At 39.9% G+C, this 15,148-nt stretch overlaps 1 protein-coding gene across 3 annotated transcripts in view; it reads right to left on the bottom strand.

Moving 5' to 3' along the window:
* Window positions 1-10,922, bottom strand: part of LOC133573042 (uncharacterized) — a 68,898-nt gene extending 57,976 nt beyond the window's left edge. For all 3 annotated transcript variants that reach the window (XR_009810736.1, XM_061926023.1, XM_061926024.1), the window contains exon 1: window positions 10,838-10,922. Coding sequence is in view for 2 of the 3 variants with exons in the window: in XM_061926023.1 (XP_061782007.1) it covers window positions 10,838-10,864 (27 nt within the window). In the remaining variant the exon portion in view is untranslated. The remainder of the gene's footprint in view (window positions 1-10,837) is intronic.
* Window positions 10,923-15,148: the final 4,226 nt, after the last annotated feature.

Genomic DNA, 15,148 nt, shown 5'->3' with positions numbered 1-15,148 from the left:
TTATTTATGAAATATATGTTTTTGTTAACAAGTTAGAGGTGTTTAATGATAATGCAAGCATGTTTAACACATATAGTTAATATTGTTAATAAATTAAAGGTGTTTAATGATAATACAAGTATGTTTAATACATATAGTTAATATTGTTATCAAGTAAAAGGTGTTTAAAGATAATGCAAGCATGTTTAACACATATAGTTAATATTGTTAAAAAATTAAAGGTGTTTAATGATAATACAAGCATGTTAAATACATATAGTTAATATTGTTAACAAGTTAAAGGTGTTTAAAGATAATACAAGCATGTTTAACACATATAGTTAATATTGTTAATAAGTTAAAAGTGTTTAAAGATAATACAAGCATGTTTAACACATATACGGTAGTTAATATTGTTAACAAGTTAAAGGTGTTTAAAGATAATACAAGCATGTTTAACACATATAGTTAATATTGTTAACAAGTTAAAGGTGTTTAAAGATAATACAAGCATGTTTAAAACATATAGATTCCTTTCTTTCATGAAGACAAGAATATAAGTTGGTGTATTACCTGATTCTGATGACTTGCATTGATTATGCAGTGGTGCTGATAAGGTCTGCATTTTCGAATGGAGGAGAAAAAAAGTCCTCCTTTCTGTCCAATACCACATGAAAGTGGTTGGTTTTTGGCATCTTATTTGTCCAGCTTCCGTACTCCTTTGTATACACTTTACAAGAAATACATTGTCGGCAAACTCCGTAGCTTGCTAGCTTGTGCACGCCAGCTTTCTGAGACTCTTATTTTGTTAGCGCAACTGTGCAGTCGGTCTTTGGACTTTTGACGACAGGTACGGCGCCAGAGTCTGTTGAAAGAAAGTGTTTCTCGCCTTCCGGTCGGTAATTTTAATGAGCTGGCAGCAGCCAGCGTCATCTCAGAAGACCCTCGGGTGCCGTGAATGTCAATCAAGTGACGAAAGTGACGTCACAGTGAAGATTTATGATCGCTCATTTTTAGGACTATTTTTTTTAATGCCTGGCTGGTGATCGACTGACACACCCTCCGAGATCGACCGGTAGCTCGCGATCGGCGTAATGAGCACCCCTGCCCTAGGGTAAACTGGGTGTAACACACGGCACACTGATAAAGCTTAACCTATTGTGACTATAACAATCTACAAGGTTAATGTAGGTTGCTTCTCTTTCTCCCCCTTCCATTTTTCTGCATTCTTTCGTATCTCAAGTTATCATTACGTATATGTATTGTTGCATTTAAACAACTGTATTGTTGATAATAAAGGTAAAGTATTGGTATTGTTCATTATCAATAGCGCTATTTCTATTGGTATTTGTATTGATCCACTTGTAGTGTAATAATGCTCATTGTCATTTCTGTATTATTTTTTATTTTTCGCTAACTGCTTATTTGCTATTACTTTTACCATCATATTTGTACATGTCGTATTTGCTAATGTTGCTCTATTGTTGTTATTTGCTGTTGTTGTTTTTGTCTCTCTGTCTAATCCCCCTCTTGTCCCCACAATTTCCCCCTCTGTCTTCTTTTTTTTTCTCTTTCTATCCCCTCCTGCTCCGGCCCGGCTGCACTAAATGATAATATAAATACATTTAATAAAGTCAAATACAAATAAGGCAACAAGAGAAGTATCCTACACTTCTCTTTTGTAAAGTAAATCTGAACAGCCGAAATGGGCATCTACATCAACTATATGATTTGCCTGAGAAGCTGGACAGGACACCAAAAAAAAATAATTTAAAAAAAAATAAAAAAATAAATTTTTTTTTTTTTTTTTTTTTTTTTTTTTTTTAATAATGTAATGCGATCTACCAATACTACCTTTGCGATCGACTGGTAGATCGCGATCGACGTATTGAGCACCCCTGTTCTAGAGTGTTTGATTATCACATCACTTTAAATGTATAGACTATAAAGTTCACAAACATAAAGAGGGATCCTAGTGGGCCAGGCCAATCTTTCCTTATCTCTAAACTAAAACTGGGGAAATGTGTAGAGTGTTCTGGGCTTCAGACATCATTTTGTATCAGAATTACTTGAGGAAGAAAATGCCTTGTTAGACTTTGTGTATGTAGTGTGTGCCTTTCTTGGTTTACATCTATGCTGTTATTATGCTGTTTGTTACTTATGTACGTTATGTTGCAGCTATTTAAAATAGTTTTGTCAATTTGTTCTGGACAGAAACAAATTGGCCTTTGTAAAATATCTTTGTTGTATGTAGAGCACATTGCCTAGCAGAGTTGAGTGATGCAAATGCATGTCAAGTTGATCAACAGATTGTATTATTCTCCAGTGCAATAACAGTACTGAAATGAAGGCTAAAAGGGCATTAATGGGAGCTTTAAAAAATAAAAAAAGAAGAAAAAAATAAGTAACTAAATAGTTACTTTTCACAGTAACGCATTACTTTTTGGTGTAAGTAACTGAGTTAGTAACTGAGTTACTTTTGAAATGAAGTAACTAGTAACTGTAACTAGTTACTGCTTTTCAGTAACCAACCCAACACTGCCTGTATGTTATATCATATATCGATTGTAGATGATTTTTTTTTTACCAGACATTAACTATAGCTGCACAGAGTATCAGATCGGTATCGCCGATATCAGCCTGAATTTGACTCAGTATCGGATCAGAAAGACACATCACTAATGATTGCAAAGCCTAATGTCCTCTGTGGGAGTTTTGTTGGGAAGTGGTAGCAACAAAATAAAGTCGTTTTTTTTTTTTGCATTCCAAGATAAATGAATTAAATGTTTACTAACAGAAATTGCAGTCAATTTTATTTGTGTTTATTTACTTATTTGGGATGATTAAAGTTTCTGACCTTCCATTATTATGACTTCAAAAAAATTATGAGAAAAAAAAAAGTATATTGTTGTTATTATATGTTATGATCAGAGGTGGGTAGTAACGCGCTACATTTACTCCGTTACATCTACTTGAGTAACTTTTGGGATAAATTGTACTTCTAAGAGTAGTTTTAATGCAACATACTTTTACTTTTACTTGAGTATGTTTATAGAGAAGAAACGCTACTTTTACTCCGCTACTTTTATCTACATTCAGCTCGCTACTCGCTACTAATTTTTATCGATCTGTTAATGCACGCTTTGTTTGTTTTGGTCTGTCAGACAGACCTTCATAGTGCCTGCGTTTCAACAAATACAGTCACTGGTGACGTTCACTCCGTTCCACCAATCAGATGCAGTCACTGGTGACGTTGGACCAATCAAACAGAGCCAGGGGTCACATGACCTGACTTAAACAAGTTGAAAAACTTATTGGGGTGTTACCATTTAGTGGTCAATTGTACGGAATATATACTGTACTGCGCAATCTACTAATAAAAGTTTCAATCAATCAATCAAAAGTGTGAAGGAAAAAAGACCCTTTTTTATTTCAACCGTACATCCCGTCAAAAGCCTAAAGACTGACTGCACAGTTCCTGTCTTCACAATAAAAGTGCCCCTCCATCGCGCCTGCGCTTTCAAAACAAGAGTCTCCGAAAGCCAGCGCAAACAAGCTAGCAAGCTACGGAGTTTGCCGCCAATGTATTTCTTGTAAAGTGTATAAAAACGAATATGGAAGCTGGACAAATAAGATGCCAAAAACCAACCACTTTCATGTGGTATTAGACAGAAAGGAGGAACTTTTTTTCTCCTCCATTTGAAAACATGGACGTTATCATCACTACTGTCTGATTACAATCAATGCAAGTCATCAGAATCAGGTAATACACCAACTTATATTCTTGTCTTCATGAAAGAAAGGAATCTATATGTGTTAAACATGCATGTATATTCATTAAAACACCTTTAACATGTAAACAAAAACGGCAAAATAAATACATATAAATTATATACTGTATATATATATATGTGTATATATATATATGTGTATATATATATATATATATATATATATATATATATATATATATATATATATATAAATAAATGTGTGTGTATATATATATATATATATATATATATATATATATATATATATATATATATATATATATATACGTACCAAAAAGCCCTTGATGAAAGCGGATACAATTTCACCCTCACCTATGAACCCACGCCAGGAAACCAGCCAAAAAAGAACAGAAAACGAAACGACATCATCTGGTACAACCCCCCATACAGCAAAAACGTCTCAACGAACATTGGACACAAATTCCTCAATCTGATTGACAAACACTTTCCCAAAGACAACACCCTAAGAAAAGTATTCAACAAGAACAACATTAAATTGAGCTACAGCTGCATGAACAATATACGACAAATCATCTCAAACCACAACAAAACAATTGCAAATGAGCCGTCGGCCCCCAGACAGAGCGACTCCAAAACCAACAAAGGATGTAACTGTCGAAAGAAACCTGATTGCCCTCTCAACGGGGGATGCTTACAAACATCAGTTGTCTACCAATCTAAGGTAACACGCAAGGACATTAACACATCCGACACATATGTAGGATTAACCGAGGGAGAATTCAAAACCAGATGGAACAATCACAAGGCTTCTTTCAGGAACAAAAACCTGCGAAATACCACAGAACTCAGCAAACACATTTGGGACCTCAAAGACAATAATGTTGAATATTCAATAACATGGCAAATTCTTGCATCCAGCACACCTTACAATAGTGGTAATAAAAGATGCAACCTATGCTTGAAAGAGAAACTGTTTATTATTTACCGTCCAGACCTGTCATCCCTCAACAAGCGCAGCGAAATTGTAACAACATGCCGCCATAGACGGAAACACCTCCTAGGTAACACATGAGCCAATCACCACGCCCCTAGGCCAGCCTGTACCCACCCACTCTGTGCCCTATATAAACCATGGTATGCGAATGCTCCCATTAAAATCTCCTGATGATTGAGGGTACCCCCCCTCATGAAACAGGCCTGTAGAGATGAAATAGTCTTGTGATTTTTTCCCACACATACATATATATATATATATATATATATATATATATATATATATATATATATATATATATATATATATATATATATATATATATATATTATATATATATGATATGTGTGTGTATGTTACTCATCAGTTACTCAGTACTTGAGTAGTTTTTTCACAACATACTTTTTACTTTTACTCAAGTAAATATTTGGGTGACTACTCCTTACTTTTACTTGAGTAATAAATCTCTAAAGTAAAAGTACTCTTACTTGAGTACAATTTCTGGCTACTCTACCCACCTCTGGTTATGATTACATTAGTGCTCAGGTCCCACACTAAAAGGTGCAAGTAATCGTTTTGTTTTCATTAAACACGTAACGAATCACCATGGCAGGCATCTGTCGCTTCATCCTGGACAATATTCATGACACATGTGTGCTATTTGGGTTTACACTGTATGAAAATACATTTGAAAAGGAATTTTACATTTGCAACCTCATGATACTATTGGCTAAGTTTTATATTCATAAAAGTAAGTTTCTCAATATCCGACCTGTTTTTTGTGCTTTAAAAAAAGAATTAGAACTCTATGTTAAAACACTCTCGACCTCTAACAACCAAAAAGCTGTGAAAACTATGATGCTGTGTTCCAAATTTAAATTATTTACTGAAACTGAGTGAGCCTATGGCTTTGCACTTTGTTATATATATATATATATATATATATATATATATATATGTCTTAATAAGGTTATCCAAAAAATAGTGCTCGATACCGTAGTATAGCGCAATATATGTATGTGTGGGGAAAAAAAATCACAAGACTATTTCATCTCTACAGGCCTGTTTCATGAGGGGGGGTACCCTCAATCGTCAGGAGATTTTAATGGGAGCATTCGCATACCATGGTTTATATAGGGCACAGAGTGGGTGGGTACAGGCTGGCCTAGGGGCGTGGTGATTGGTTCATGTGTTACCTAGGAGGTGTTTCCGTCTATGGCGGCATGTTGTTACAATTTCGCTGCGCTTGTTGAGGGATGACAGGTCTGGACGGTAGATAATAAACAGTTTCTCTTTCAAGCATAGGTTGCATCTTTTATTACCACTATTGTAAGGTGTGCTGGATGCAAGAATTTGCCATGTTATTGAATATTCAACATTATTGTCTTTGAGGTCCCAAATGTGTTTGCTGAGTTCTGTGGTATTTCGCAGGTTTTTGTTCCTGAAAGAAGCCTTGTGGTTGTTCCATCTGGTTTTGAATTCACCCTCGGTTAATCCTACATATGTGTCGGATGTGTTAATGTCCTTGCGTGTTACCTTAGATTGGTAGACAACTGATGTTTGTAAGCATCCCCCGTTGAGGGGGCAATCAGGTTTCTTTCGACAGTTACATGCTTTGTTGGTTTTGGAGTCGTTCTGACTGGGGGCCGACGGCTCATTTGCAATTGTTTTGTTGTGGTTTGAGATGATTTGTCGTATATTGTTCATGCAGCTGTAGCTCAATTTGATGTTGTTCTTGTTGAATACTTTTCTTAGGTTGTTGTCTTTGGGAAAGTGTTTGTCAATCAGGTTGAGGAATTTGTGTCCAATGTTCGTTGAGACGTTTTTGCTGTATGGGGGGTTGTACCAGATGATGCCGTTTCGTTTTCTGTTCTTTTTTGGCTGGTTTCCTGGCGTGGGTTCATAGGTGAGGGTGAAATTGTATCCGCTTTCATCAAGGGCTTTTTGGTACAGGGGGTTGCTTGGTCAAATTCAGCTTTGCTAGATGACAGCATCGATAGCCTTTTATTGATTCCGGTAGGTATTCTTTTCGTGGTGGTGGGTGGATGGTTGCTGTCATGGTGCACGTATTGGAGTGTTGTGTTGGGTTTCGTGAATGGTTGGTAGCTGTTATTTCTCAGGTTGAAAGTGACGTCAAGGAAGTTGACGGTTTGCTTGTTGGCTTCAATCGTGATCCGTAGGCCGTTCTCTTTGAAAATTTGGCATATGCGCTTCTTGGTATTCTCGCTGCTCCTTGGCGAGGCGCGACACACTGCCAGTCCGTCATCACGGTAAATACCAAGGTTCAGATTGAGGCTAGCGAGCTGGGAGAGGAGGAAACTCCCAACGAGTTCACACGTTTCTGCTCCGTCAAAACTTCCCATAGTGACGTCAAATGTTGCATTGTTCTTTTTTTGCCATGGTGTACTGTTGTGGATGAGAATGGAGTTTTTTGCGTGGATGATGATGTTTCTTTCGTTGCCTGTGATTGAGTCGTAGTCTGAGGCGAAGTCTAGTGTTGAATATTCAATAACATGGCAAATTCTTGCATCCAGCACACCTTACAATAGTGGTAATAAAAGATGCAACCTATGCTTGAAAGAGAAACTGTTTATTATCTACCGTCCAGACCTGTCATCCCTCAACAAGCCCAGCGAAATTGTAACAACATGCCGCCATAGACGGAAACACCTCCTAGGTAACACATGAACCAATCACCACGCCCCTAGGCCAGCCTGTACCCACCCACTCTGTGCCCTATATAAACCATGGTATGCGAATGCTCCCATTAAAATCTCCTGACGATTGAGGGTACCCCCCTCATGAAACAGGCCTGTAGAGATGAAATAGTCTTGTGATTTTTTTTCCCCACACATACATATATATATATATATATATATATATATATATATATATATCAGTAACAAACACGGAGGCTCCAGTGTACACGAGGACCACTTTATTTACCTTCTTTCAAAAACTTCCGCTCCACTCAAAAGTGTCATCACTTCCGCTCTTAGCGCCTTCAAAACAAGAGCTCAAGGCATATACTGTATAACAGCGCATAACAGGAACTTAACATCACAAAGAGGAAAGCCCATAAAAATAGGTTACAAAAGTTATTTAATAAGAAGCCAAAAAGTGCAAACACAATAATGTTCGTGTTGGAGGAGTTGTGAATTAGGTACACCTACAGTCTGCAGGTGTGCCTAATGTTGTGGCCCTGCAGTCATTCACAACTCCTCCAACACCAACATTATTGTTTTTACACTTTTTGGCTTCTTATGAAATAACTTTTTTTAAATAGATTCAATCTTGCACGTGGAAAGTTTAAGTGTGGGCTTTAGTTGATATAACACTCCCGTCAGGGGTTGCCGTGCATTCTACGGCGGGGGTGCAGGAGGCGAGCCTCAGCCAGTGCGTCTTTTGCAGCAGTTTTATGATCGCTCAGCACAAGAAATACTTTACACACATACAGTTGTTGACAAAATACACTGTACATTATATACCTCAGCTAACTAAACTATGGAAATGTATAATATAATTCATATAGCAATACAGTCTCACTGCACAGCAGGCCAGCAGTTAGCCGAGTCCGCAATCCATGTTGAGGCACTGAGTGACGTGCCTCAACTGGCTGCTGTTCACCGCACCGTCTCTTCTCAGTATTTGAACGGCAAATGTGAAAATTCAGCGATTTTAAATAAAAATAATCCAAAACGGGTGAAGTTATGGAAAATAACTTTATAGTATAATCACTGGATACATATAACAATTTAATTTAAAAAAATTATTTTTACATTTTTTTTCTTTCCATGATGGCAGGTGAGGCCCCGCCTCTAGTGACTGCACGTCACTGATATATATATATATATATTAGAGATGCGCGGTTTGCGGGCACAACCGCGGAGTCCGCGGATTATCCGCGGATCGGGCGGATGAAATTAAAAAAAATTAGATTTTATCCGCGGGTCGGGTCGGGCGGTTGAAAAAAAGAAAAAAAAAGATTTTAAATAGATTCAGGCGGGTGGCAGTTAAACCAATTGGTAAATATATATACATAGTTAAATGTTGTTACCCACATACGAAAAACGAGCAGGCACCTGCAGCATATGCCACAACAGAAGAAGAAAAAAAGAAAAGAGATGGACACTTTTACGGAGCGGAGAAGGGACGCCTCGCCGGGGTCCGGGACCGAGGCCCCTTCCCCCGAGAGGGCCCCACCGGGAGCCGTAGCTGAGGCGATCCGCGAGAAGGGCCCGACGCACGTCCAGGGTCACCACCGCGCCCACTGCACCGACACCCCGCCTCGTCCGCCTTCGCCGCGGCCGGCGTCACGCGCAGCAGGTAAGCAGCTTACCTGCCCGCCACCCCCGTGGCCGGGGGCTCGTAACAGGGGTCACTCCGCGCACTCCGCCCGCGCAGCTTACCTGCCCGCCACCCCTGTTGCCGGGGGCGCGTAACAGGGGTCACTCCGCGCGCAGTGCGCTCACGAAAGGGGTGGGGCTCACCCTGGTTGATATAGACAGCAGGACGGTGGCCATGGAAGTCGGAACCCGCTAAGGAGTGTGTAACAACCCACCTGCCGAATCAACTAGCCCTGAAAATGGATGGCGCTGGAGCGTCGGGCCCATATACCCGGCCGTCGCCGGCAGCGAGACGTGCTTGGAGGTGCGCTCAGCGCGGCTCCCATATGATTGCGCACTGGTGTGCGTCTGGGTCGTGACAGCGTGGCACGCGAATGTCTGTGCTGCATTGGATCAGTCTCCTTTCTTTAACAGGCAAAAGCTTTATAACCTCACTAATGCCTTGCATCGTCTATATTAGATATATAACAACGGGCGGGTGCGGGCGGATGGCGGGCGGGTGCGGTTCTGATCAAATGTTACATCGGGTGGATGGCGGATGGTTGACGACTTTGTGATGCGGTTGCGGATGAAATAATTGCCTATCCGCGCATCTCTACTGGATACATATAACAATTTAATTAAAAAAAAAAATTTTTACATTTTTTTTCTTTCCATGATGGCAGGTGAGGCCCCGCCTCTAGTGACTGCACGTCACTGATATATATATATATATATATATATATATATATATATATATATATATATATATATATATTGCATTCTATTTTAGTTACTTTGAATTTACAACCCCCTGGCGGTGTTTTGTACAGTTTTTGTACTTACTTTGATTATTATTTCTCAACTGTTTGTAAATGTTGAAAATTTATAAATAAAGGTTTATAACGCAATGCATGCTGGGATAGCTAGCATGGAGCGAACACTCGTTTTGCCTGTTCAAGGTAAAATACAGATTTTTTAAAACGACATCAAAAAACATACCTTATGTTGGTTGTTAATACCAGTTTATAAAAAAAAAACACATGAAAGTTTATTACAAAAAAAAGCCACAGCGAACTTCGTGTCCCTCCCACCCGGAAGTTGAAACCAGTGAAGACCGGAAGTAGCTGTCTCTTGCCCAATCACACCGCAGCTGGAACAACTTTTGACCAATGGAATCAATAAGATCCAAACTTCTATAGACTGATCTGGGGTCAGATTGCGACCGGGTGTTACGCGGCGTGGAGAAACACTCGCCTGACCGCCTGACCTCAGGTCAGCCGCGCGCGGACATTGTCCCGTCGCTGAGAAGGCAACATGGCGGGCATGTTGAAAGAGTGCAGCACACAATGGCGCCTAACAAACATTCAACTCCACACAAACATTCAACTCCACACTGGCGTGCTCCAGAGTGCCACACAGCTGACGCAACACATGCAAATACACCCGCAAGGAGGTTGACTTGACTGGGAAGTAAATGCAAGCTTAGCGTGATGCTATATAAGTGGATGTAAACAACACGCATGTGCTCGGCTAACAAACATGAAGATAGAAGTTGTTGCTACATGACGTGCAGTAGAATGCCTCACGTGAACGTTCTAGAACATGGTTATTATTCATGTTGCGTTATTAATGGTGTCTATGTCAGTGTGTTGTATAAGTACAAAGCACCGCATGTTGCACGTGGGACGACATGTTCATTTAAACAGCATGGCGGCCAAGCTCGTGTTTGAGCAACTAAAGTGTAAATAGTGATGCAGAGAAGAGACATTGTGTGGACTTACCATGGCTCCTTCGCTGCTTGTCGGCATTTAAACCAGCAGCAACAAGACTGAGGGCCCCCGGGGGCCCCCCGCCCAAGGAGAATCCCCTCACCCCAGCCCCCACCCACCACCCCCCGGTCAGTATCTTTATCTCCACCTTTTCTTTCCACACTTTCATTTTTTCACTTGTATTAGTAGATTGCACAGCACACTACATATTCCCGACAATTGACCACTAAATGCTAACACCCCAATAAATGTTTCAACTTGTTTAAGTCGGGGTCCACGTTAATCAATTCATGGTAATTCACTTTCTTTGTTTGCCATCCACACTTTCACTCTCTTTGTTTGCCACACCGACTCAAACTATTTCATGTGGTTACATGCTGCTCACCCAACTGTTTGCTAACCTTCTTCACCCAACTGTTTGCTAACCTTCTTCACCAAACTGTTAGCTAACCTTCTTCACCGAACTGTTTGCTAACCTTCTTCACCCAACTGTTAGCTAACCTTGTTCACCGAACTGTTTGTTAGCCTTGTTCACCCAACTGTTTGCTAACCATGTTCACCAAACTGTTAGCTAACCATGTTCACCGAACTGTTTGCTAACCTTCTTCACCCAGCTGTTTGCTAACCATGTTCACTGAACTGTTTGCTAACCTTCTTCACTGAACTGTTAACTAACCTTCTTCACCGAACTATTTGCTAACCTTTTTCACTGAACTGTTAACTAACCTTCTTCACCCAGCTGTTTGCTAACCATGTTCACTGAACTGTTTGCTAACCTTCTTCACCAAACTGTTTGCTAACCTTCTTCACCCAACTGTTTGCTAACCTTCTTCACCCAGCTGTTTGCTAACCATGTTCACTGAACTGTTTGCTAACCTTCTTCACCGAACTGTTAGCTAACCATGTTCACCGAACTGTTTGCTAACCATGTTGACCGAACTGTTTGCTAACCTTCTTCACCGAACTGTTTGCTAACCTTCTTCACCCAACTGTTTGCTAACCTTATTCACCCAACTGTTTGCTAACCTTCTTCACCCAACTGTTTGCTAACCATGTTCACCGAACTGTTAGCTAACCATGTTCACCGAACTGTTTATTAACCATGTTCACTGAACTGTTTGCTAACCTTCTTCACCGAACTGTTTGCTAACCTTCTTCAACCAACTGTTTGCTAACCTTCTTCACCCAACTGTTTGCTAACCATGTTCACCGAACTGTTTGCTAACCATGTTCACTGAACTGTTTGCTAACCATGTTCACCGAACTGGTTGCTAACCATGTTGACCGAACTGTTTGCTAACGTTCTTCACCAAACTGTTTGCTAACCTTCTTCACCCAACTGTTTGCTAACCATTTTCACCGAACTGTTTGCTAACCTTCTTCACCCAACTGTTTGCTAGCCATGTTCACCAAACTGTTAGCTAACCATGTTCACTGAACTGTTTGCTAACCTTGTTCACCCAACTGTTAGCTAACCATGTTCACCCAACTGTTTGCTAACCTTCTTCACCGAACTGTTTGCTAACCTTCTTCACCGAACTGTTTGCTAACCTTCTTCACCCAACTGTTTGCTAACCTTCTTCACCCAACTGTTTGCTAACCTTCTTCACCGAACTGTTTGCTAACCTTTTTCACTGAACTGTTAACTAACCTTCTTCACCTAACTGTTTGCTAACCATGTTCACTGAACTGTTTGCTAACCTTCTTCACACAACTGTTTGCTAACCATGTTCACTGAACTGTTTGCTAACCTTCTTCACCGAACTGTTAGCTAACCATGTTGACCGAACTGTTAGCTAACCATGTTCACCAAACTGTTAGCTAACCATGTTCACCAAACTGTTAGCTAACCATGTTCACCGAACTGTTTGCTAACCATGTTCACCGAACTGTTTGCTAACCATGTTGACCGAACTGTTTGCTAACCTTCTTCACCGAACTGTTTGCTAACCTTCTTCACCCAACTGTTAGCTAACCTTTTTCACTGAACTGTTAACTAACCTTCTTCACCCAACTGTTTGCTAACCATGTTCACCGAACTGTTTGCTAACCTTCTTCACCCAGCTGTTTGCTAACCATGTTCACTGAACTGTTTGCTAACCTTCTTCACCGAACTGTTTGCTAACCTTCTTCACCCAACTGTTAGCTAACCATGTTCACCGAACTGTTAGCTAACCATGTTCACCGAACTGTTAGCTAACCATGTTCACCGAACTGTTAGCTAACCATGTTCACCGAACTGTTAGCTAACCATGTTCACCCAACTGTTTGCTAACCATGTTGACCGAACTGTTTGCTAACCTTCTTCACAGAACTGTTTGCTAACCTTCTTCACCCAACTGTTAGCTAACCTTCTTCACCCAACTGTTTGCTAACCTTTTTCACTGAACTGTTAACTAACCTTCTTCACCCAACTGTTTGCTAACCATGTTCACCGAACTGTTTGCTAACCTTCTTCACACAACTGTTTGCTAACCATGTTCACTAAACTGTTTGCTAACCTTCTTCACCGAACTGTTTGCTAACCTTCTTCACCCAACTGTTTGCTAACCTTCTTCACCGAACTGTTTGCTAACCTTCTTCACCCAACTGTTTGCAAACCATGTGGGCTTTGTACCGAGGATGTCGTTGTGGCTTGTGCAGCCCTTTGAGACACTTGTGATTTAGGGCTATATAAATAAAGATTGATTGATTGATTGATGTTCACCGAACTGTTTGCTAACCTTCTTCACCCAACTGTTTGCTAACCTTCTTCACCCAACTGTTTGCTAACCATGTTCACCGAACTGTTTGCTAACCATGTTGACCGAACTGTTTGCTAACCTTCTTCACCGAACTGTTTGCTAACCTTCTTCACCCAACTGTTTGCTAGCCTTGTTCACCCAACTGTTAGCTATCCATGTTCACCGAACTGTTTGCTAACCTTCTTCACCCAACTGTTTGCTAACCATGTTCACCGAACTGTTTGCTCACCTTCTTCACCGAACTGTTTGCTAACCATGTTCACCAAACTGTTTGCTAACCATGTTGACCGAACTGTTTGCTAACCTTCTTCACCGAACTGTTTGCTAACCTTCTTCACCCAACTGTTTGCTAGCCTTGTTCACCCAACTGTTTGCTAACCATGTTCACCGAACTGTTTGCTAACCTTCTTCACCGGACTGTTTGCTAACCATGTTCACCCAACTGTTTGCTAACCATGTTCACCGAACTGTTTGCTAACCTTCTTCACCGGACTGTTTGCTAACCATGTTCACCCAACTGTTTGCTAACCTTCTTCATCAAACTGTTAGCTAACCATGTTCACTGAACTGTTTGCTAACCTTGTTCACCCAACTGTTAGCTAACCATGTTCACCGAACTGTTTGCTAACCTTCTTCACCCAACTGTTTGCTAACCTTCTTCACCCAACTGTTTGCTAACCTTGTTCACCCAACTGTTTGCTAACCTTCTTCACCAAAGTGTTAGCTAACCATGTTCACTGAACTGTTTGCTAGCCGTGTTCACCCAACTGTTAGCTAACAATCGTGTCGCTACGACAAGCGATGTTTGCGATACGCTAGCTAACTGCGCGTTCACGCGATATTATTGACAAAAGTTGTATTCAAACAGCGATGATAGCCAATGTAATTATTTTACTATGTCGATAGTGATGTGCGATACTGCTGATTTTCTTTCCGATTCAATTCAGAGTAAAATTCAGGCTGGAATCGGCGATACCGATACTTTGTGCAAATATACCCAATATGTCTGCTAAGGTTCAACAATTTATGTATTTCAAATAATAACATGTTTCCTAAATACTCTGGATGTATTACAGTATGTATATTATGACACTACACTATATAGTCTAGATGTATTGCAGTATGTATATTATGACACTACACTATATAGTCTAGATGTATTGCAGTATGTATATTATGACACTACACTATATAGTCTAGATGTATTGCAGTATGTATATTATGACACTACACTAAATAGTCTAGATGTATTGCAGTATGTATATTATGACACTACACTAAATAGTCTAGATGTATTGCAGTATGTATATTATGACACTACACTAAATAGTCTAGATGTATTGCAGTATGTATATTATGACACTACACTAAATAGTCTAGATGTATTGCAGTATGTATATTATGACACTACACTAAATAGTCTAGATGTATTGCAGTATGTATATTATGACACTACACTAAATAGTCTAGATGTATTGCAGTATGTATATGATGACACTACACTATATAGTCTAGATGTATTGCAGTATGTATATTATGACACTACACTAAATAGTCTAGATGTATTGCAGTATGTATA

This window comes from Nerophis lumbriciformis, linkage group LG01, assembly GCF_033978685.3.
Source record: "Nerophis lumbriciformis linkage group LG01, RoL_Nlum_v2.1, whole genome shotgun sequence".
Classification (NCBI taxonomy): domain Eukaryota; kingdom Metazoa; phylum Chordata; class Actinopteri; order Syngnathiformes; family Syngnathidae; genus Nerophis; species Nerophis lumbriciformis.
The sequence above is the reverse complement of the archived record's forward strand: the minus strand, read 5'-3'. Positions and strand labels throughout refer to the sequence as shown.